The following is a 25,294-nucleotide window of genomic DNA, read 5'->3' as shown; positions in this document are numbered from 1 at the left end:
GACACTCAAGCAGCCTTTGGAAAAGGCTCATATGGCAAGAAACTGAGGCCTCCTGCCAATGGCCATAAGAGGGACCCATCTTAGAAGTGGATCCTCAACCCCAGTCAAGCCTTCAGATGCCTGCAACCCCTGTCAGCATCCTAACTGCAAATTCCTGAGCCAGAACCACTCAGCTAAGCCATTCCCAAATTCATGACCTACAGATACTGTGAGATAACAGATGTTTGGAATTTTGTTTTGTTTTGTTTTTGTTTTTCAGTAAGGGTCTTGCTCTGTCACCCAGGCTGGAGTGCAGTAGTGCAATCGTGACTTTTACTGCAGCCTTGACCTCCTGGCCCCAAGCAATCCTCCCACCTCAGCCTCCTACGTAGCTGGGACTACAGGTGTGCACCACCATGCCTGACTACTTTTTAAATTTTTTGTAGAGATAGGTCCTCCTTACTTGCCCAGGCTGGTGTCAAACTCCTGAGCTCAACTAATCCTCCCACTTCAGCCTCCCAAAGTGTGGGGATCACAGGGATCACAGGCATGAGTCACTGTGGCTGGCCTGGAATTTTAAGCCAAATTTTAATTGAAGGGAATTTGTTAGTCAGTAGTCCATAGCTAACATACTCTCCAGGAACCATCTGTTGTATTACTCTTCCGGGGACAACTACCAATAGGTGCAGCTCATTAGGGGGCTCCAGCTTGGCCTCAGAGAGGCCTGCGGTGGTCTTTAATCTATATAAATTTGTGGAACATTTAAAGCATATGCCCAGGCTTCAATCTCTGGAACCTTACTCAGTATGACTGGGATAGGGTCCAACCATTTATATTTAACTGAATGATTTTTTAAAAAGAAGCCTATTAAAGGATATCTGAAGAATACTTTTGGTTGAGAACCTTGCTGTTCTTTTTGATGATAAAAAGCAACAGGCCTCTCTGCTCTGTGTCTTTTGTATTCTTCCTCTGAAAACTGATGGGGGGAGCTCAGTTCACCATTCCATGTCCCTCTCAGCCATTGGGAAGCCTGGCAAACAACCAAGCTCAGTCCTTTTTTTAAAATGAACCTATGGCACAGCCCTTCTCAAACTTGACTAGAGTCAGATTTTCCTGGAGGATGATTGCTGGACCTCATCCCCAGAGTTCCTAGTTAAGTAGGCCTGAGGTGGGAACCTATAATTTGCATGCAAATACTGCTGGTCTGTGGTCCCACCTTGAGAGTCACTGCCAACAAGTATGGGACCGGGTACTTCAACGTTGCCTCAGAAATTGTCCTAGATCCTCCCTACACTTCAGGTAGCAACAAAAAATGATCCAGTCATCCATTTTTGCCTGAGGCAAAAGTTAATCCATAGAAATTCGAATAGTGATTATATTGGAGAACAGGAGCTGGAAAGGGTATACAAAAGGGATTTCTGGGATGACTGTAATATTCTATTTTTTGATCTGAGTGATGGTGACACAAATATATTCTCTTCGCAAAAATACAGTTGAGGTGGACACCTACAATTTGTGCACTTTTCCGTCTGTAGGTTATACTTTAAAAGTTGACTTAAAAATTAATAATAATGATAAGCACTGTCAAAACCTGGAAGAAATGGGTGTCTGCATCACTAGCCTATACCTCTGTTTGCAAGTCTGCTTTATCCTAGGGCCATGCTGGCAACCCAACAAAGAAAATACTGTTTTCTTTCTTTCATTTTTGCTGGCATCACTTGTGTGTGTGTGACACCTGTGGAGTCCTGTTTCCCAACATGTCGTTTCTTTGAAAACAAATGCCAGCCTTCAAAAGAAAATATTGTAAATGACGTATTTGCATGCTTTAAATTTCTAGAATAATAGATATTGATAGAATATCTTGAAAAGCCAGTTGATAACCACCATTGTTGATTAAAAATAAAGTTTTAAAGAAAGGAGAGAAAAGCAAGCTGAGATCTCATTAATGCTTTTGAGAATCCTCGTTTGTGTTCTGCTATGCAACTTTACTGAACAGTGAGAACTTTGGGAGACAATGAACTCACCCCAGATTTATTACCCATTTCTTTGAAAAGAACCTAAAAGTCATGAGGTTTTTTTGATTGACAATTGATTCTAATTATTAAGTCTTTGGATATGAATGAAGAAGGAGGAAGAAAAAAAACGCTGTCTATTTGACAGGAGATTCTTACTCTACCGACAACCCCAATATCCATGGTTCCTTTTCTTGTTGAAGGACTGCTGCATATTATTATAGATGATAATAAGAGAACAGAAATTATCTCAGAGATTGGGGCACCCATTGTTACTGTTGGTGTTTATGATGACCCAGTTGATGCAAGAAAGGAAGGACTCAGGATGGCTGAAATAAAAGTTAAGCATATTGAAGCCAAAGAAGCTTTGGAAAATTATATTACCTTACAGGATTTTAACTCGGCGTCAAAATTAAAAGAAGAAATAAAAGCATTAGAAGATATCAAAAGAAACCTTTTGAAAGAGACAGAGCAATTTGAAATTAAAGAAGTCCACATAGAGAAGAATAACGCAGAAACATTATAGAATGTCTTATGCTATGAACTGTTGAAGCAGATGTCCATTTCAGCAGGCATAAGTGCAGCCATGAATGGGATCATTTAATTTTTTATTCTTCCTAAGATAATACATGTTTACCCTACAGTAAGAAATCTGACTGTTTTATGCTCAGGAGCTGCAGACTACAGAATCAGGATTTTGTATGTAACACTTTGTGTTATTATTGCAGGTTTTGCAAATTGATGATGTCACAACAAAAATAAGTGCTTTAAAGGGAATCTTTGACTAGCTGATAATGTTTGGGGTTGAACCACTTAAACCTAAAACACCAAAGCCTTTTAATATGAAGGTGCAGAGATAAACAGTGATTGATGAGCAAGAGTCATAAAAAGTTGAAAAGGCCTTATAGCGAAGAATGTTCTGAAACTCCTTTCTGTCTACACTTAGGACAGGAGCCACAGAAGGACTAGCCAAGCCAATGTTCTCTGGGCTTTGGGTCAGCAGCAGGAATTTTTCCCATCTTAATTTTGTAATGGTAGAGTCCTGTGACTGAAGAGGATGTTCGACTTCAACATTGCCTAGGTGTGTTCTCCCCCATGTTTGCTTCTGCAAGCAGGACTGATCAGGAATGCTTTGAAGAAGTTTCTCTTTCAAGCCTGCAAACACTGGCCAGTGCTCCTGCATCTTCTCCTTTAGCTGAAATTGATATCAGAAATGTTGTTGAGTTACTTATAGATTTGACGAGAACAAGCAGATTAAATCCTCAGGCCAAGAATTCCTAAGATTATCAGGCCTTAACAGTACATGACAGTTTGGCTATAAAAATTGGCAGTGAGATCTCAACAAGTCCATGCTCACCAGAAATTCGGGTCTCTATAAAAGCATTGAGTTCTTTAGAACTCAATAACCATCTTGCAAAAGATCTTCCGGTTCTATTGAATGGGATTCTGGAGCAAGTAAAGGATGGGGCACGTCTGAAAGCTTTGGAGAAAATCAAGATTCAGTTGGCAAAAAGGAAATAAAGAATTTGGTGACAAATTCTTTAGGCTTGAAGCAGCACAGGATGCCAACTTGACTACAACTATTTTTCAAAATGAAGATGAAAAGAATAAGGAAGTACATATGACTCTTAGGGATGTAAAAGCAACTCTGGCATCAAAATCTAGTCAGGAAAAGACTAACAGGGGACAGAGAAAAGGGACAGCTTCAGCTAAGATGAAGAGGAGACATCAGATTGCTGAGGCTGACTCTGAAAGTGACCATGAAGTTCTAGAACCAGAATCAGAAACGAAAATGAAACTACCAAGACAAGCCAAAACAGCAGTGCTGGAAAAAAGTAAACTTAATCTTGCACAATTTCTCAATGAAGATTTAAGTTAGGAAAGATGGTGGAGGTAGAGTTCTTTAAAATTATCTTCTGTTCTTTGCTTGAATAAAGTTAGCCTTGTCGAAATTTTTTAAAAGGCCTTCAAAAGAAAATATTGTAAATGAAGTATTTGTATGTTTTAAACTCCTAGAATAATGAATATTGGTAGAATAACTTGAGAAGCCAGTTAATAACCACAATTGTCTTTATTTTTTGTTTTTTTGTTTGTTTGTTTGTTTTGTTTGCTTTTGGGACAGAGTCTCACTCTGTCTCCCAGGCTGGAGTGCAGTAGCCCGATCTCAGCTCACTACAACCTCCGCCTCCCGGGTTCAAGCGATTCTCCTGCCTCAGTCTCCTGAGTAGCTGGGACTACAGGCACCCGCCACCATGCTTGGCTAATTTTTGTATTTTTAGTAGAGATGGGGTTTCACCGTATTGGCTAGGTTGGTCTCGAACTCCTGACCTTGTGATCCGCCTGCCTCAGCCTCCCAAAGTGCTGGGATTACAGGCATGAGCCACCACGCCCAGCCCATCATTGTCAATTAAAAATAAAGCTTTAAAGAAATAGAAGAAAAACAAGTTAAGCTCTCATTGATGCTCTTGAGAATGCTAGTTTGTATTCTGCTCTGCAACTTGACTGAAGAGTGAGAACTTAGGGAGAGAATGGAAACTCTCACCTTAGATTTATTACCCATATTTTTGAAACATGCTTAAGAGGCATGAGATTTTTTCCTCTGTGTGAGCACAGTTGTCACCGAAAGAATTCCCTGTTCCATCACATAAAATTTTTGGTATCTCACTGGGGAGACTGGCTTTGCAAATTCCTTAAAAAGAATACTAATTATGGCTAAAGTTCTCCTAGTGACATCCCACTTTCCAAAACTTTCTTCTTCTACAACTTATGCTTGTGGTAAAACGGTTTAGTCACTGTAAAAGGTTGGTTTCAAATGTTAATGAAGCCAAGTTGCACTGGGTCTTCTAACTCTCAAGCCAGCTGCAAAATTGTTATTTTGAAACTCAGGAGCTAGGTGGAACATTATTGGGCATAGTTGTTGATGATGAATACTACACTTCACATCACTGCAGAAGACAGTGAATGCCCCCCATAGGACATTGTCCAATCTCAAGGAGAGGTATCATGGTATAGTATTTAAATTCACAGGCTTTTGAGCCTATTTAACATGGGTTTTCATCATTCTCAGCAAACTATCGCAAGAACAGAAAACCAAACACCACATGTTCTCACTCATAGGTGGGAACTGAACAATGAGATCACTTGGACTCGGGAAGGGGAACATCACACACTGGGGCCTATCATGGGGAGGGGGGAGGGGGGAGGGATTGCATTGGGAGTTATACCTGATGTAAATGACGAGTTGATGGGTGCTGACGAGTTGATGGGTGCAGCACACCAACGTGGCATGTGTATATATATGTAACAAACCTGCACGTTGTGCACATGTACCCTAGAACTTAAAGTATAATAATAAATAAATAAATAAATAAATAAACAAATAAAAATTTAAAAAAACATGGGTTTGAATCCCAGCATCAACAACAGTGTGGCCTTGGGTAAATTGTTTCTTCCTCTCTCCCTCTCTCCAAAGTTCAATTTTTTCTTCTGTTAAGGGGAGGGGGGGGTTAATAATATCAGTCACAGGGCTATTAGAAGCATTATATATAATAATATAAAATGATTTAAAAGTTTACCTGGCACATAGTAAATTCTCAGTGAATAATAGCATGAGTATTAAGGGATGAAAGGAAGTTAATAAATGGATAATTCTATTCAGCTTTGAATTTCCAAATCCCTGTATCTTTCTAATGTAAACATGAATGAATAAATGATATTTATTGCATATTATACATGAATGAATATTGGGTTTTTTTTTCTCTATGCAATTAAAAAGTATCTGTCTAAAATTTACAGATATGGAGAACAGGTTAGTTGTTGCCTAGGGATTTGGTATGTGGTGGGGGTGGGGGACACATGACTAAAAAGGGGTAGTTGAGGGGGAGATTAAAGATCTCTGCTTTGTGGTGATGGAGTAGTTCTGCATTGTAATTGCAGTGGGGTTTACACAAATCTACACATGAAAAAATGGCATAGAAGTATACCTTCACATCGTACTCATGTCAGTTTCCTAGTTTTGATAATGTACTATAGGAGGTAAAATATAACCACTGCGGGAAAGTGGTAAAGGGCGTCCCAGACTTCTTTGTTCTATTTGTGCAACTCCATGCTAATCTATAATTACTTCAAAATGAAAAGTTAATGACATAAAGTATCTGTTGAGAATTTCCTTCTTTTACCACAATTACAGTATACAGATCTCTCACTCTGTTTCTCCAGTAATCCAATTAGAGTTCTGGCATAAGCTTTGGTGTTGGACTTTTATTTTTATTTTAGTTTATTTTATTTGAGACTGAGTCTCACTCTGTAGCCCAGGCTGGAGTACAATGGCTGGATCTCAGCTCACTGCAACCTCTGCCTCCCAGGTTCAAGCAATTCTCCCACCTCAGCCTCCTGAGTAGCTGGGATTACAGGCACCCGCCATAATGCCTGGCTAATTTTTGTATTTTTGTGGAGACAGGGTTTCACCATGTTGGCTAGGCTGGTCTTGAACTCCTGACCTCAGGTGATCTGCCCACCTCAGCCTCCCAAAGTGCTGGGATTACAGGTGTAAGCCAGCGTGCTGGGCCTGGACTTTAAATATATAATATTTTAAGTGCTCTCTCCCCGTTGTTACCCCTTCCTAAGCCAATTCACGCCTTCACACCACGGGTCTGAGGATTAAGTGGAAGCTAAATGTGCTACAGACAAAATTCCTAAAAGATGCAATGTTTGGTCATCTTTGATTCTAAAATATTCTCAATTGATTAACACTGAGCAGCAGGATTAAGCATGTGGCTAGATATATTTCAATCTATTTCCTGCCAGCACCAGCAAGGATGTGAGTATATTATTAAAATCCTCTGTGAATTAAGAAGTAAGGCAAATTAGTATCAGCTCACAGTTTGGAAGTCTCGATATGATACTACTAATCAGCAAATCAGCTGAATAACAAGAAAATCAGATAACCTTAATTTAGGTGATTTGGTGGTTGCACAGCTGTGTTCCCAGTATGTAGACCAGTACTTGGGCACCCAGTAAATATGTGTGGATGAATTAATGAATGAATGAATGGATGGTGGGACCATTAAGGCATCCCCTGAGAAACTGACAGTCTAAAAATAGGAGTAAAGAATTAATTCACCTTTGTGGCCCAGGTCTTGACGAAGCAGGACCTGCCAGGAAACTTTCTAACCCTTCTCTCCGTGCTCCTCTAGGCAACTTGAAATCCACTCTCCAGATGCTAAGCACACGGTGATCCTAAGGAGCAAGGACTCAGCCACCGCCCAGGCATGGTTCAGTGCCATCCATTCCAACGTTAATGACCTGCTGACCCAAGTGATTGCTGAGGTCAGAGAGCAGCTGGGGAAAACAGGCATTGCTGGGAGCCGAGAGATTAGGCATCTTGGCTGGCTTGCAGAAAAGGTAAGAAAAATACCTTCCTCTATAATAATCATCCTTCCCGAGATTCCCGCAGCTATCATAACCACTGAAGTTATCTCATTCTATAGGCTGATTCTCTCATTCACAGTCTGTGTGGATTTCTTATCCCTCTCCAGCAGGCTACAGGCCTTTACATTATATAGGGGTTTTGTCTTAATCAACTTTGATTACCTGCATTTAGTCAAACATGTGGCAGATTGCACGGGGTCCAGGTTGTTGGATGATGGATGAATGAGTGAGTTGAGGAATAGTTTGATTTTAACATCTATGTATGAAGGGAAGGGAAAATAACTCAACCTCAGAACAGAGCTGTTGCTTTGGGAGGCAAGGAAGTCCAAATTATTGCTTCAAAAGGGTTTGTGTGGATTTTGATGAGCCTGTTTGTTAATAACACAGACACTTTTGAGATGATTCAATTATACATTTACAAGTAACAGCAAGGATTACTTGAGCAATTACTATAAGCTGGCTCTTTTCTTATGTTACCTTATATTTTATTTGTGCTCTTAAGCCAGCCCCTCTTTAATGTTATCATTAAAGAGCACTTACTTTTGTGAGGCACAGTGCGAGGCAGGAGTCGGGGAGGGAGTGAAAACATAAAAAGACTTGGCCTCTGTCTCAGAGAGGACAGCTGCTGTGGAAAAGACTTTGGGTCATATTAACACGGTCCCTGATTTCTTTTCCCAAGTTATGTGATATGTTAAAGATAGTAAAACTCACTTTGTGGCCATCTCTTGGGAGTTACTCTTTCTCTCTATTTCAAAGGATTGAGTCTTTGCCATTGTCCTTACACATGATTGCTGTCCCTTGAAGTTCACCTTGAGTGCTCAGGAACGCTGGACTTTGGGGATGATCTGACCTCCCAGTGACTCACCTTCTAATAGACAGTAAATGGGAATAGTGAATGTCACAATAACACCTTTCCTGCCAAAGAACTCTGTCATCTGAGAAGGCCCAGTCAAATGGCACCTGGAATAATACTTGAACACACCATTTGGCTGTTTTCCATCATTGTGCTTTGTTTGCAGCAGATCATGCATGGGTCTTAGCCTAAAAATTTAACACCAAATGGGTTGTTTGACTTGGTATTGTCCTATCTCTCAGAGATTTCAAAGAACCAAAGGGACAATGCAGGTGATAGGAGCATCCAAATTCATAATAAACACAAACCACCCATAGCCTTTCATGAGCTTATGTGTCAGGGTTCCTGAAGAAAACAAGACCATAAATCTGGATGGCTGATATAATTTTGAAAGTCACATCTCTATCACTCTCCACTTTCTACTATCTTCAAATGCATGTGTTTTTATTAGGAAAGGGCCTGATAGGGATCTTTCCATTACAAGTGGCAGAAAACTCAACTCAATTTAGCTTGAGCAAAATGGGCATGCCAGGGTTCTGATAACTGCAATGTCCAAAGATAAGCTTCAGGCATGGTGGGACCCAGGGACTTCAATGATGTATTAGGTCCAAGTCTCCATCTCTTTCTCTCCCTGTCCTTTCATTAGTTTATTACCAGGCTTCCTCTCTAGTTGGCCTGATGGTTCCAGGCCTATGTTTTCTTTGCTCCTGGTTGTCTCAGTGAAGAAAGACCTCTTTGCCCCAGTTGTTCCAACACAAGTCCTAAGATTATAAGTCTAATTGGGTTGACTTGGATAATTTGTTCAGTCTTAGTGCTGAAATCAGCCTCACTTAAGTCATTTGCAGTAAAGTTGAGGAGGGGTGGTTCTCTAATGGAAAAAATCAGGTGCTGTGCAAGAAAAAGAATCAATGGATACCAGGGAAGCAAAAGCAACCAACATTTACTGTAGAACAAGAGAAGGAGCTGATTGTGATTAAAAATGCTCTCACTTGGTTAAGGTTCTGGGTGGACTTGGAGATATAGCACATATTTCAGGATCCTGGCAGGAGATGGATGGGAAGGTTGAAAGGGATAATTGGAAAGGATTTAATGCAGGAATAATTTATAAGGTATAGCCAAGGTTTGGGAAACCAATAAGAGATAGAGAAGAACTCCAGGGCCAACAGTAGTAAGAGGCCACTACGATCCCTTGACCAGAAAGGGCAAGGAGAAGCAGCAGTTACCTGAGACTAGGGAGGCTTCTAGCTGTAGAAAAGTGCCACCTACTACCAGCTGTGGTATTTGGAAGAGAAATGCAGCCCCTGCCAACCCCTGCCCACTGACCCCCTGCTGGTGTCTTCCAAGGGCTGAAGCTGGCTGGAAGCCAGAAGCAAGAAGCCCCATGGATGCACTCTTAAGGTGAGTCTCCCAGGGTACAGAGAAGGATGGGAAAGGTAGAGACTGGATCTGAAGGGGCAGAGGGAGGCTGGCCAACACATACAACCTTGCATCTTCCAAGGTGATGGTCTTAATTCTTGGAGGTACTTTTCTCTCATCTCTTTAAATACAAGTTATGTTTAAAATAATTACCATTATTCATGAAATTAAAAAATCTTCCAAAGGTTACTCTTTCTCACCTATAATTTGTCTCATGCCTTTTGCTTATCCCAAATTATTAGCAGACATATTATTAGACATTCTCATGGAACAGTAATAAATGTGCATATAAAGCTCTTCCTGTTTTTAGCATATGATTGTTCTTATGATGTAATTTCAGATCATCATTCCAGAGGTCTCCTTAAGGGTATTATGCAGAGTATCCGTAAGAGCAATAATGATCATGGATAATTATGAGAAGCAAGAATGTCTTTTATTGCCTTCATTTTCACGCTTCTCAGAAGATTACCATAGATCAAGTTTAAGGGAACAAATCCAAACTGGTTTTTTTGAATAAATATTTAATACTGAATCCTGGTGTGCAGATATATGAATGGTTTCTAGCAAAATGTTACAATGAATGGCAAATCCTTAATACGATGCCTTTCTTATATTATCACAAATATCATGAATTTGCTTGGTATTTGTAAAGGCATAAAATGTGATCCTATATCTATCTAGCTGTAATTTATCTTAAATTGACATTCTTTGTCTTTTCCTATATTGTTATATTTTGATTTTGTAAATTTATCACAGTCACTCTGTGACAAGGTTGTACAGGTTATATTTAATTTAGTTTCAAGTTTTTATGTGAATTCAAAAAATGTGAAACAACTTCCTTTTTAAAATTCCATTTAGTGCAAATCCTAAAATCTCCTCAACACTATACAGGAGGAAAATTTAGTATTAACATTATTTTTCTTCATGAGATAGTCAGGAGACTTGAAGAATGGCTTCTGAGAAATGACAGGGATTTGAGTGAATGGAGACATTTCCCTGCACTCCAAGAGAAGAGAAAGAAGGAAGGCCTGTGTTGGTACGGCTTGTTGGGGGACTGGGGGGAAGACCAGAGACTGATCTAAAGTGAAGCGAGAGTTCATCCTGGAGAAAAGTGATAAGAGGACCTGACACCTTGACTAGAACTTGATTATGGAAGATTTTTTTTTTTTTAATAGTCAGTGTCTCACTATGATGCCCAGGCTGGAAATCCTGGACTCAAGCAATCCTTCTGCCTCAGCCTCCCAAGTACCTGGGACTACAGGTGTGTGCCACTGCACCTGGCTACCAATTATGGAAAATCTGCTTTCCCCTGTGAGCACCGTCACCTGTAGATGGGTCATGTACATCAGTGTAAAGCCCTTCCCATGTCCATATTAGCCTCAAATCTTTCTTTTTGTTTTTTCTTTGAGACAGAGTCTCGCTCTGTCTCCCAGGCTGGAGTGCAGTGGCGTGATGTTGGCTCACTGCAATCTCTGCCTCCGAGTTCAAACGATTCTCCTACCTCAGCCTCCTGAGTAGCTGCAATTTGGCACATGCCACCACATCCAGCTAATTTTTGTAGTTTTAGTAGAGATGGGGTTTCGCTCTGTTGGCCAGGCTGGTCTCAAACTCCTGACCTCAGGTGATCTGGCCACCTCGGCTTCCCAGAGTCCTGGGATTAGAGGAGTGAGCCAACGCGCCCAGCCAGCCTCAAATCTTTTAACTCTTTGCAAGCCCCCATGTGGCCCAAGATGAGCCATAAATACCAACTCCTGTGAATTGTAAAATGCGTCATGCCCCAAACACATTTTTCCCAATCTTTGTTTCTTAGTTCATCTAATCTTTTTACAGTTTCATTACATTTCAGATAAGAGAAAAACAAGCTAAGTTCTGACTTTCTTGCTACTTAGAAAAACAATAATAAACAGGGACACAGCAGAATTGTTGAGTTATATTTTGTGCTCAGTTCATCAGGCGTTCCCTTTGCTTTCCCTTGTTATCTCGGTTTGCAAACTATTTCTTGTCAGATTAAATATGCAAAAACACAACACAGCAAAACAAAAGCCCAGATGGGAGCTCTGAGATGCAAGTTCAGGTATCAGCTTTATTCATTTCCATTTCGTATTCTTTCAAATGGGAGCGTTTATATAGTTGTTCCCCCCTCCATGGTGTTACTGGAGAAAAGGAAGTTGGTAATTCATACTTATTATGGGCAATATGCTTCAAATAATCCAAATCCAATGAGGTAAACTTGTAGTATTTGAGTAACTTTTCTAAGATCTCTCCTCTAGTATGCGGTAGATTTAGAATTTGAGCTTCTCTTTCTAACTCCAAAGTCCAGCACTTTCCACTAAGCTGACCTTATAAAGGGGCCCAGGAAACATCTGTCCTTATGAGTAATGCCTCCAACGATCCCATCTAGAGCAGTATCACAGATCAAAAGCACAGTTTCAGAGCTAAAAGACATACCAAGATAATTCAAATCCTTTAAAATTATGAAAATAAGGGTAATTTCCATCCTGGCTAACACAGTGAAACCCCGTCTCTACTAAAAATACAAAAATTAGCCAGGCGATGTGGCAGGCGCCTGTAGTCCCAGCTACTCTGGAGGCTGAGGCAGGAGAATGGCGTGAACCCGAGAGGCAAAGCTTGCAGTGAGCAGAGATCGCACCACTGCACTCCAGTCTGAGCGGTGGAGCCAGACTTCATCAGGAAGTCAGGAGGGAAGGAGGGAAGGAGGGAAGGAGGGGAGGAGGAAGGAGGGAGGGAAGGAGGGAGGGAAGGAGGGAAGGAGGGGAGGAGGGGAGGAGGAAGGAGGGAGGGAAGGAGGGGAGGAGGAAGGAGGGGAGGAGGGGAGGAGGAAGGAAGGAAGGAAGAAGGAAGGAAGGAAGGAGGAAGGAAGGAAGGAAGGAAGGAAGGAAGGAAGGGAAATTTGTATACCTAGGCCGGGCGACACTTACCAAGATCTTCTCATCTCTCCTATCCATATACATCCTATATCTTCAACTGCTTCCGTTCTTCTCATGACTCTAAAAGAAGAAAAACAAGGAGTGGAGATTCTCTCCTTTCTGTCCTTCTCTTCCATTCTTGACTATGTCAATCAACCAAGTCTCTCTGGTTAGGTTCCTTCTTTTATCTTCCACATAGTAATCCTCCTCCCTTCTCTTCCTTCCTAATTTTGTCCTATAAAAGTTCAAAGAACAGGTCCTACAGAGACTGAAATCATATCTCATAGGGCAGATTAGGGGAAGGCAATTTGTATATACACATACACACACACACACATCTATGAATGTCAGTTATCATTATTTAATTAGACATGCCAGTCTCTCAACAAAACGGTTCAAATTTCTGCTACCAAGGCATATTAACTGTGAGTAATTTCATAAAGTACAGACCTCATTGCTAAGTCTTCAGTTCACAAATCCCACCATGTAAGTAGCAGATGTACATCCTGACTGGTGAACAATCACATGGCTTCTTTCAAAGTCTACAGGTGATTGGCCATGGCACCTCTGTTAATCAGTTCACACACAGACAGCAAAGGAGATAACTCCCTTTCCTCCCTGTCTCCCAGTGACAAATCCATATGACACTTCACAAGAATGGATCCTAGAAAGAGGGAGTTGTCCCACAAAGATGACAGTGCAGCAAAGATACAAAAAGTGATCATGCTGGAAATGAAATTTGCACCAAACATAAATGGAATGATAGCAGAAATAGCTGGCCTTGGGAATGTTCACACTGATACTGTTCCAGATAGCCGCCAGAAGAACTTAGGGAAGGTAAAAGTATAACCTGTTAGTGAAGACTGTAGCTGTGATGAAGGATGAAGATGCCCCAGAGGAGGTGACACTTGTGAAAACTTCACATTAAAGGAACTCCCAGAGATAGTTGACATCATTGAAAGTGCAAAGGATAAAATGTTGCTAGCTGATCCAAACTTAGAAAGGATGATGACAAATTGTCGAAGCATTAAAAAAAAAAGGCTTGTTCTATAAGTTAGATGAGAAAACAAAAGGTCTGTTCAAACTACACTTTAATCCTCAATCCTTCTAATGTTTTAAATTAGAGATTACTAAATAAACATTTACTCTTTTTTCTCATCTCCCTATGCATATATAACTGACAGTAAGACACTTTTTAACATTTTGATAAAAAATTTTAAAGGTCATGTAATGATCCTAATTTTTCCAACTGATTAAGATTGCTTAGTGTGGTTTCAGCTTTCATAATCATTTTTATTACCCAGTACTGTGCAAAGGCAGAACTGAGCGATTTCTCAATCTCTCTACCTCCCTGTATCTATCTATTCATCCCTATCTAATTACCTATTTATCTATGTGAATATATTGATCTCTCTCTCTCTCTCTCTATATATATATATATATATGTATATACTATAGTCTATATTCTTACATAATTTGTTAGATCACCATTAATTTTCAGTTCCAACAATAGTAATTTACTCATCCCCCCCAATTCCAGGTAACTAGAACCAACCAAGTGATTTCATTCTCTAGCTACATTGCCCACCTACATTAGAAGAATCTCAGTGTGAATGTAAAATAGCCCTGGCCCTAGGAAAACAGGCTGCTGTAATCAAGATCTTGACAGTGTAATTAACAGAGTGATATTTTTGGAGCCCCTAAGTATATCAGCCCCACCATCTGCCTAAAAAAAATTACCTAAGTCAGAATTTCTCACTGCTTCTTCCAGGGAAAAAATAGTCTCTGACCTGAGGGAACTCCCATTTGATAAGAGATAGAAATAGAACTACTGCCCGGGCTACCCTGGCTTGCATCATCCCTAAATCAAGACTACTGGTTATGGTAGAAAACACAGTCTGTTAACGCAATTAAGTGCTAATAGGCCTGTTGTGTTGCTTTAAAAGGGAGTCATCAAGTTCCTGAGTGAATCACCTCTGAGATGGAGCAAGACTAAGAAAAAATCTGGCAGCAGCTTGGGAATCTTCCCATTAGTCTTTTGCTACAAGTGTTTAAACTAAATGTGCCAGTATGAATTTCATTCATATTGCCTCCATCATCTGTTCTCTCAAATGAAACATCAGAGATTTTAAATTCGGATGAGTAAGTGGGTGGCAGCGGCAGTATGAAATATGCCCACTTTTCTGCATGCCTTCACAGTCATGTGCATTTAGTAAATGGAATTTAGTAAAGTGAATTATTCTCACCAAAGTGGAAACATCAGATCTGCCCATGTAAGAGCAGGGGTGCGTGTACATTTTATTTCTTATAGGCTGATTCATACAACTTCATATGGGCCTGCTTCAGTCTCTTTGGAGAGAACCATGGAACTTGAGATAGAAAGCCCCCTGTGCCTGGTCACATAGTGCTATGGTTTGAACTTGTCCCCCAGTGTTCATGTGTTGGAAACTTAGTCCTTAATGCAACAGAGTTGGGATCTTTAAGAGGTGATGAGGTCTTGAGAGCTCTGTCTTCATGAATGTATTAATGTCATTATCACAGGAATGGATTAGTTATTTCAGGAGTGGGTTCCTGAGAAAAAGGATGACTTCAGACCATTTCCTGTTAGTCCACACGCAGACAACAGGGCTGCCTCAGGTACTGAAGGCCCCACATCTGTCCCAATGTGCCTAGGATTTGAGACATGGAGTCAAAGGAGATCATTCTCCATCATTAAGTCTTAATGTTGTTTTCCCTTTTGTGTTTTGGACTTAACTGGGACCAGGTACCCCTTTCTTCTTGCCTATTTCTCCCTTTTGGAACAGGAATGTCTATCCTATGCCTGTCTTATCATTGTATTTCAGAAGTAGATAACTTGTTTTCATTTCACAGACTCACAGCTGGAGGGAATTTGCCTCCAGATGAATTGTAGTTTGAGTCTCACTCATCTGATGTAGATGAGACTCTGAACTTTGGACTTTTAAGTTGGTGCTGGACCAAGTTAAGACTCTGGGGCTACTGAGATGGAATGAATACATTTTGCATGTGAGGAGGACATGAATTTTTGGGGGAAGGTGTGGAATGCTATGGTTTGAATATGTCCCCAAAGTTCATGTGTTGGAAACTTAGTCCCCAATGCAACAGAGTTGCATTCATGGGACCTTTAAGAGATGATTAGGTCATTGGGGTTCTGTCTTTATGAATGGACTAATGCCATTATCATGGGCATGAGTTAGCTATTGCAGGACTCGGTTCCTGATAAAAAGGATGCTTGACCCCCTTCTAGTCTGTCTCATGTGCACGCTCTCTTGCCCTTGCTTCTTCTGCCATGGGATGATACAGCAAGAAGGTCCTCACCAGGTGCAGGCCCCTCATCCTTGGACTTCTCAGTCTCCAGAACTATAAGACATAAATGTCTTCCCTTTATAAATTACCTAGTTGGCCGGGTGCTGTGGCTCACGCCTATAATCCCAACATTGTGGGAGGCCGAGGTGGGTGGATCACTGGAGGACAGGAGTTTGAGACCAGCCTGGCTAACATGGTGAACCCCATCTCTACAAAAAATACAAAAAGTAGCCGGGTGCGGTGGTGCACGCCTGTAGTCCCAGCTACTCAAGAGGCTGAGGCAGGAGAATCACTTGAACCTGAAAGGTGGAGGTTGCAGTGAGCCAAGATTGTGCCACTGCACTCCAGCCTGGGTGACAGAGCAAGACTCTGTCTCAAAAAAAAAAAAAAAAAAAAAAGGCAAGCAAAGAAACAAACAAAAAATTACCCAGTCTACAGTACTCTTGTTATAGCAACATAAAAGACTAATGCATGTGCCTTGCAGACTCTACTGAACCTACTTTTATTGGGCATTACAGATTGCCCTTTCTTTACGAAACAGATGTGTTCCAGAAGAGCTGCCTGACTTTGGTCAAAACATAATGATTTTCTATTAATTTCTATTATTTGAGTTTTCTGGTCACCTCCTCTCTGCCCCACTGGTAAGGAAGATATTTCCCACCCGAAACAGGATGGGATGGCTGAACACACACCACTCAGCACCGGACAGATGAGATTAGCAGTAGTTTATTAGTCACATATACTCACAGCCTGGGAGGAGGACACTGCACACCACGCAGGGCCACATTGGGGTTGCACTAGGGAGCAGAGTGACACAGCAGAAGCACTGGGAAGCATATTTTGCAGTAATAGGAGGATGAGGTGCACCCTGGTTCCCAGGGGAGGATGTGATTGGTTTCTTTGAATAATTTCGCAGGCTGCTAGGGAAATAAAACCCACTAGGTTGAGGACTAGGTGCAGTGTAGCTGGTCCAGCTGATACGAGAACTAGCTGTTTGGCGGGCATATCAGGGGAGCCAGGTTAACTCACCAGTAGGCTTTTGGAGTCACGTGAGGTTCAAAGATGTCAAGACAACACATGAAGTTTTAAGCCTTACAATGATCATGAGGCCTACATTGGTCAATGTCTCCAAATTCTTTAGAAGCAGAGTCTGAGAAGGAGATTCTTGGGGAGTGATTAATGAGTGAGGCTCTTAGGAGAAACCTGTAAGGAAGTGAGTGAAGCAGGCTAGGCTGCAGAGGAAGGTAAACAAAAATGTAGCTGAAATCTGGTTTCAGCCTGATCCCCCTGGAGCTCAAGAGTAGGAATAGCAGGACAGAGCTCTCCCACTTTAAGCCAAGGGAACCAGGACTGTCTACACCCATATAAGGCAGCCATTGGCTGTGGGCTCCCATAGAGGTAGAGAGAGACCATTCCCATCAGCCAAGGCAATTCTGTAGAGAAGCAAAAGGTTAAGCTGTGACCAGTCAACATGTGCATCAAGTAAGGCTAGGGTGCACTGGCCTAACAAAGGGAATTTTGGCAGGCAACCAACAATATCTACTATAATCACTGGTGTATTCCCATGAGGGAAGGAATTCCATCAGGGATTCCTTAGGTATATGGGACCTTTAGGTGGGACAGATTTAAATATAATGGCTACTACTGTGACATGTTGAAGGTTATAGCCACCACCTAGAAATTGACTTTTATTTACAGCTGTATTCACATTCTAATAACTCATATTGGCATTTACTTGCTCCCTTGTCCCTCACGTCATAGAATAATAATTTTTTTTTAATGCTTTGAAATTCTCAAACGTCATTTTCAGAGTTTCTTTGCATCCTTACACGTTTGGTTTGGGCTTTTTATTACTTCTAATAGAACTGGGATGCTATGCAATGCAAATGAACACATTACATTTTTCATCCTGAAACTCTCTCAAGTTGGTATTTTCAGGTTTGTAAGTTGAATTCATTTTCTGGTTTAGCAAGTCAGTCAATTTGAAGTTTTTAAAATATTGATTTTATTTATAATTAGGGATAGAAATATAGGTGAAGCTGTAAATCTAGAATCTGATTTAAGAACATACATATCTACATATGGGCTGCATCAAGGTGAAAACAGAGATCTTTATGGAGCTTGAGAGGCCAAGCAGGACTCTTAGAATTACATTAATCACTTTATCACAATGATTCAGAGAGAGAAGCCCTAAAATATTTCTCCACGTGTTTTGGCCCTACAGCTTGTAACCCTGCGGAGAAAAGAGGCTGCTTCTTATTAGTTCTATAGCTCCAGTGCCTAGACAGTGTCTGGGAAGTAGTAAGTGGTCAACTTAATGTTTGTCGAATGCATGAGTCAGTGGACTGGTGATATTAGCCAGAAAATGATTCCCTGTTGCCAGTAGACACTGCAACACATTTTCTCTGAGAATGAGGTACAATTCACATTATGTGTTCAAAGTGGCTTTGCTGGGGATGGGGTAGGAGGGAGGGAAACCCAGGCACCTGGTATGAGTCAAAAAGTGGAAGAGATCTCTGGAAAAATGAGAAAGAATTAAAGAGTGAAACCTTGGGGAGCATGAAAGGAGGAAGAAGATGGAATGATAGTTGGTTTCTGGTCACGGTGACCCATTCACCAAGCTCTCTCTTGCCCTAAGTAGAATTGACATGTTTCTTCTGTTCTGAAAAGCTTCTGAAATATAACTCATAACGCCTATTATTACACTTGTTTGTTGAACTATTTTGTTGGTGCAAAAGTAGTTGTGGTTTTTGCCATTGCTTTAATTATGCAATTACTTTTGCACCAAACTAATATTTTATTTTGGCTCACAAAACATGTGGCTGTACAGTTCATTGCACTCTCTGACCTCCCTTCCCTACCTCTCCACCTTCCCATTTCTCACTCCTTGTTCTTTTATTCTCCGCTCTGCATACAAACAGACTAAATCTTCCACGAACTAATCTTGGCATCCTTTCAGTTGCAGATTTCCTAGACACTTGACTGTGTCTTCTTTTCCCTAGTTAGCTGTCCACTTATAGGGTCATTTTCCTGCTCAGTAGCACCTCCACTAGTGGGCATGAAAGAGGGAAAAATGGCCGAGCATGGTGGCTCACACCTGCAATCCCAGAATTTTGGGAAGCCAAGGTGGATCACTTGAGGTCAGGAGTTTGAGACCACCCTGGCCAACACTGTGAAACCTCGTCTCTACTAAAAATACAAAAATTAGACGGGTGTGGTGTCGAGCCTGTAATCCCAGCAACTCGGGAGGCTGGGGCAGGAGAATTATTTGAACCCGGGAGATGGAGGTTGCAGTGGGCAGAGATTGCACCATGGCACTCCAGCCTGGGGGAGGGAGAGGGAGAGAAAGAAAGAAAGAAAAAAGAAAGGAAGGGAAAGGAAGAGAGAAAGAGGGAAAGAGAGAAAGAAAGAGAGAAAGAGAGAGGAAAGGAAAGGAAAGGAAAAGAAGAAAAGAAAAAAGAAAGAAGGGAGGAAGAGAGAGGAAGTGAGGAAGAGAGGGAGTGAGGAAGAGAGGAAGGGAGGGAGGGAAGGAAGAAAGGAAGAAAGGAAGGAAGAAAGGAAGGGAGGGAGGGAGGGAGGGAAGGAGGGAGGGAGATGTGTATTAACCCAGTTGGATTCTCATCAGAGGCATTGGGGAAAAAATGTGCTAGAGGATTCCATCAGTAGGCATGTCTGTGTATTTTACAAAGTTTCAGGCAAACATTCACTTTTTGTGTGCCTGGATCTCCCAACACACCATAAGATAACCCGAAGTCCATAGTGTTGGTGCTGAAAACACAAAAAAATCCCTGTTGGGGGTGGGGGTGGGGGGAGTTGTGCATGCCTGATGCACAATTTAACTGGCTATATATTAGCTGTTGAATTCAAACATCAAACATTTTGGCTAAGGTGAATTTGGAGAACCTAGAAATAAAGTTGGGGTCAACTAAGTGCAATAAGAACTTATTGAATGAATATGTGGGAGGCAGGGAAGGGCAGTGAAGGTTGCGATATACCCTACTATAGAAGGAGCAGGGGCTTTGCATGGAGACCTACCTGGATTTTAATCCCCAGTTTGTTACTTACTGGTTGAGTGACTTTTGACAAGTTTTTAAAAAATCTTTAATCCTCACTTTTTGTGTCTGTAAAAAAAAAAAAGACATTAATACCTACTGCAAAAGATAATTTTTACAACTTAATTGAAATTGTTTTTGTATAATGGCTGGCACAGGGCCGGCACATAGCATCCAATAAATTTAATCCAGCAGGTGAGGGCAGTCAGCTCTCTAGCTTGCATGTCTTGTTAGAAAAGTAGCAGTTACTTTTGGAGTATTTTTGGAGTGGAGTTTGCATAGAGGCCTCTAGAAATCTCCAAATTTGTGAATGCTACTATACGTGTGTGTGCACAAGCACACACACACATACACACACTTTCTTCTATTAGGTGCAATAAAAATGAGTTGTACTGGACTTTTTTTACTGAAATACTGACTTACCAAATGGCTCAGAACTACTGATCCAATATTCTATTCTTTAATTTATCCTTAACTTCTATTTTCTGGCAAAGAGCTATCATCTTCATAGAACTTCCATCATCAACACCATCATTTGGTTTTAGGCCATTTTACAAAAATGTGTGTGTGTTTCATGCCTTCATGCAAGGGTAGGACAGCAGAGCCATGCTGACATGCCTAGAGAGGGGGTTATCTGGGCCTCCTCCAGGTCTGAGTGTCAGCCCACACTTCAAAGCTGGCTCTTAACACAATGACAAATTAGTGCAAAGTCATCAGCATTCAAGGTCACACAGAGTAAAAACTGTATTAAATATATGAAGGCCAAAGATCTACCATAAATATTAGAGTAAAAACTGAACTTAATAAAGAATCAAAATCAATACTTAACAATAGTGCTGACAAAATTAGGGAGGGAGAATGCGCAGTGTGGAATGGGGTTTCCAAGAAAAGCTTGATGGGAAAAATCAGACTGAATAGTCTTCAAAAAGGGGAAAGATTTGAAAGCTTCAAATGGATCACAGATAACCTGCTGCCTAATTTCACAAGGTCCTGAAATAAAGAACATATTACTTCATGTCTGGAAAAGAGGTCATAAATCAGAGTTACATAAATCAATCCCCAGTTCCCTGAAAATGAAATCAATCTCTCTCTCTCTTTCTCTCTCTCTCTTTCTTTCTCACATTCTCTCTCTATATATACATAATTTTCATATGAAAAGTATGTATATATGTATATATTTCATATATATATGAATCATATATACCAATACCCCATTATGAATCTTGTAGAAGTAATTCCATGTTTACAGAACTGTAAATTATAAGAACACCTTTCTAAAGCTTATATAAATGATTTTAAAAGGCAATTTTTAAATTAGTATAAAAATGATCTTTCAACAAAAGCATAAAATAATGTATTCATAATTGCTGTATTTCTTTTCACTGCAAGAGACCAGAAATTGAAGGAAGAAGTATTTTTAGGAATTTTAGGGTTCTTGATGGCTTTTGTAGAAACTAACCCATAGATATGTATTTTATTGTTTTCTCATTTTTCTATTTAAACTTTTAACAAACAAGAACCTTAAACATAATGGTGAGTTATTCTGGTGCATTTGAAAAAGACAGGTTTCTGGAAGCTTCACCATGGACCTTGATATTTTCCTGAGAAAACAGACCTCAGAAATGGGGAAACCAACTTCTCCCGGCTCTAGATTTTCCACCCTCTGCCCTTCGAACATATGGGTTTTCCTCCATGCCAAGCTTCAAGGCTTTACCTTGAATAATAACTGGGTTGAAAGGTAATTTCATCCAGCATCCAACAGCCAGAAACCAAAATGGAACTATCACAGGAATCTACTTTTTATTTATCCCTCATCTTTTAGGGATTGAACATCTTTTTGCTTATAATCAAGTGATTTTTTTTTAAATATATGATTAGTCATTTGCTTATCCATTTGATAAACACTATTCGGCACCCATAATTCACTCATTCTGTAAGTAACTATTGAGCACATACAATATGTCAAGCAAGTGAAAGCACTGGGACTATGATGGTGACACGTCAGACAAGTTCCTTGCTGCACTGGAGCTTCTTTCAGCAGGGGGAGGTAGATAATTTGTAAGAAAACAAACAATTCAGATTGTGATAAGTGCTGATAAAGAGAATGGGCAATATGAATTTAAGGGACGAGAAAATTAATTTTAGATAATTGTTTATAATAGGCGAGGCAGTGAGCTGGAGATACAAAGATGATCTCAGGGAACTCAGAAACAAATGAGGAAGACAAACATGGAACCAAAGAATTTCTTTTTTTTTTTTTTTTTTTTTTTTTTTTTTTGAGACGGAGTCTCGCTCTGTCGCCCAAGCTGGAGTGCAGTGGCCGGATCTCAGCTCACTGCAAGCTCCGCCTCCCAGGTTCACGCCATTCTCCTGCCTCAGCCTCCCGAGTAGCTGGGACTACAGGCGCCCGCCACCTCGCCCGGCTAGTTTTTTGTACTTTTTAGTAGAGACGGGGTTTCACCGTGTTAGCCAGGATGGTCTCGATCTCCTGACCTTGTGATCCGCCCGTCTCGGCCTCCCAAAGTGCTGGGATTACAGGCTTGAGCCACCGCGCCCGGCCAGAACCAAAGAATTTCAAATACAGACCTGTGACCTGTGCATGCCATAATTTATTTCCATATTAAATCAATGGGGGCTCTTAGGAAGAAATCAGCTCACTTGGACTAAGAGTTTAAGAAAGCTCTTAAACTGAAACTTAAAAATCAGGTACAGAAGGACTTTCCGGGTTGCAGAAATAGTGTGTGCAAAGGCTTAAAGACGCAAAATGCACGGCCTCATTTAAGAATAGCCATTAATCTTGGGTGGCTAGAGCACTAAATATATATATTCAGGTGATACTGCCTTTCTTAGCAACACCCTTAGGCAGTTGTACCTTCACTCGTTTGCTACTGTATTGCATTTTTAGAATTCTTCTTTGGAATCGCCTTCAAAGACAGTATCTGAAAATCTACTTTACAGTCATGTGGGCATCCCCCTTAATCCAAATGTATTTTCTCTCTCTTTTTCCACTTTCACCCTGATTGGCTTAACTGATCACCTTGTACCTATTCCAAGGAGAGCTCCGGTCTCAGAGCTAGGGATCTGGAGGTGAGTTCTGAGCATGGAGCGATGTTGGACATGCTATTATGCCAACCAAGGCTGACCAACAAAACACCTCACCCAAAATGCATGAGGAACCCCAATCCCATAAGTCCTTTGGAAAATAATTCAACAGCATTTTTTGAGTCCCCACCACTGGGTCAGGTAGGAGTTCTATTCTACCTTAGCACTCGTTCTAGTGAGTTTTACATATCAATTCAGTCTTCACCCAGTATTTATAAATCTGTGGATTATCTTTCTTTTAGAAAGTTAGACAGATGTAGCAAACTGCTTTTGTGAAGTACAGCCTAGGGCTTTATGTATGATACCACCGTAGATTTAGAAGTGAACACTCCAGTTTCTCATTCCACAAAAATATTCTTCCTTGGTGTCCCAACTCTAACAACCACACAAGTTACAATAGCAAAATTAAATAGTTGCTTGGTGCTTTATAGAGTGATTTTATATTCCTTACTGCCTTTAACACGCTAAGAGATCACTGATGCTACACCAGAGGTGTCCAATCTTTTGGCTTCCCTTGGCTTCCCTGGGCCACATTAGAAGAAGAACTGTCTTGGGCCACACATAAAAGACACTAACACTAACGATAGCTAATGAGCTTTAAAAAATTGCCAAAAAATCTCATAATGTTTTCAACACAAATTTGTGTTGGGCCACATTCAAAGCTGTCCTGAGCCACATGTGGCCCACGGGCCGTGGGTTGGACAAGCTTGTTCCACACCATTATCTGCCAGAGCACTGTTGGTTTGATGAGTGAGCACGTGCCTGTGCACCAGGCTGCAGGCCTCACTCTGCAGGGGCCACGTTCCCTTTCAGGAGGAACACAGGCATCTTCAGCAACGTTGTGTGCACCTCATGGTTGTCACGGTGCAAAGTGCTTATTGGGATTCTGCCAGAATAGATGTGATCATTGAGAATAAAAACTACTCTTTGAATTGTGCTGACAAGAAAGCAGATCCTCGGTGTCGAAATGATTAGTGTGACCTTTAATTTTTAAAGTGACTTTATGCAAATGGGAGGGCTGCATGCTGTGTAATTTTAAACATAATATTGCATTTGTTTTTTTCCTTTTTCAAACCAGGACTACAAAAATCAAAGTAGGCCTGGCATGGTGGCTTATGCCTGAGATCCCAGCACTTTGGGAAACCAAGCTGAGAGAGTCACTTGAGGCCAGGAGTTTGAGACCAGCCTGGGGCAACGTAGCAAGAGCCCCCCATTTCTACAAAAACAAAAAAAAACAAAACACTTTTTTAAATTAGCCAGGTGTGGTGGTGTGCCCCTGTAGTTCTAGCTTACTGGGAAGGCTGAGGCAGGAAGATCACTTGAGCCCAGGAACTCAAGTCTACAGTGATCTATGATCACACCACTGCGTCCCAGGCCATGTGAAAGAGTGAGACCCTGTCTTAAAAAGAAAAAAAAAAAAAAATGAAGCTAATCTTAAGCACCAGTGTTGAGTCAAGTAGTCGAATCTAAAATCACCAACTGCTAGTAATCTCTTCCTCATTGATCCACACTTAAAGGAAAGGAAAATTGATGGTACTACCCAAAAATGTACTATTAAATCATTATTTTGGATCATTACCAACTTGGAGATGTGAGGAAGGCTTCCTTTCCTAATATTATTTTTTCACTCCTACAAGCGTTTGTTGTCCTCCAGGAAAAGGTGATAGGAGGTGTGTAGGCACTATTTGGGTGCTGAATGATGAATTACAGAGGATCACTTAGGAGGCCCCACCCTGACAGGAACAGTTAGCTTATAAAGAGCTACATCCAGTTAAGGAAGAAATTGGTAGGAAAGAAAGAAGAAAAGATAAAGGGAGAAGAACAGTTAGCTTTTAAAGAGCTACATCCAGTTAAGAGAGAAATGGGTAGGAAAGAAAGAAGAAAAGGTAATCCTAAAGGGAAAGGAAGAAAAGGAAATGAAAGGAAAGGAAGAAAAATAAGGAAGGAGAAAGACATGCTGTAATCTTTTTACCTCCATTTGATTCAAACCGGCTTATGTTATTCAGATGGCAGAAATAATGTTTGCACTTAAAGAGACTTGCTTTAAAACTTTCAGCCCTGACCTTGAGGCTGCTCGCTTGGCCATCTAATGAATGGTATTTGGTTCCTGGAAATATGATGCCATTTGCATGTTCAGTTTTCTCCGATTTTGGTGGTAAATCCAATAAGTTCTTCATGTAAGCAGAAAGGCAAATTGAT

The 25,294-nt window shown here is 40.8% G+C and overlaps 1 protein-coding gene and 1 pseudogene across 2 annotated transcripts in view; both read left to right on the top strand.

Annotated features, from left to right (window-relative positions):
* The window catches only part of SNTB1 (syntrophin beta 1), a 300,877-nt gene that overhangs the window by 181,269 nt on the left and 94,314 nt on the right, over positions 1–25,294 (top strand). For both annotated transcript variants that reach the window (XM_033202739.1, XM_033202740.1), the window contains exon 3: positions 7,187–7,394. In XM_033202739.1, coding sequence (XP_033058630.1) covers positions 7,187–7,394 — 208 coding nt within the window. The remainder of the gene's footprint in view (positions 1–7,186; positions 7,395–25,294) is intronic.
* Positions 2,143–3,971, top strand: LOC117079124 (annotated as a pseudogene).

The sequence above is a fragment of the Trachypithecus francoisi genome, unplaced genomic scaffold, assembly GCF_009764315.1.
Source record: "Trachypithecus francoisi isolate TF-2019V2 unplaced genomic scaffold, Tfra_2.0 Lachesis_group7, whole genome shotgun sequence".
Lineage (NCBI taxonomy): Eukaryota > Metazoa > Chordata > Mammalia > Primates > Cercopithecidae > Trachypithecus > Trachypithecus francoisi.
Note: the sequence above shows the minus strand (reverse complement) of the source record. Positions and strands in the feature narration are given on the sequence as shown.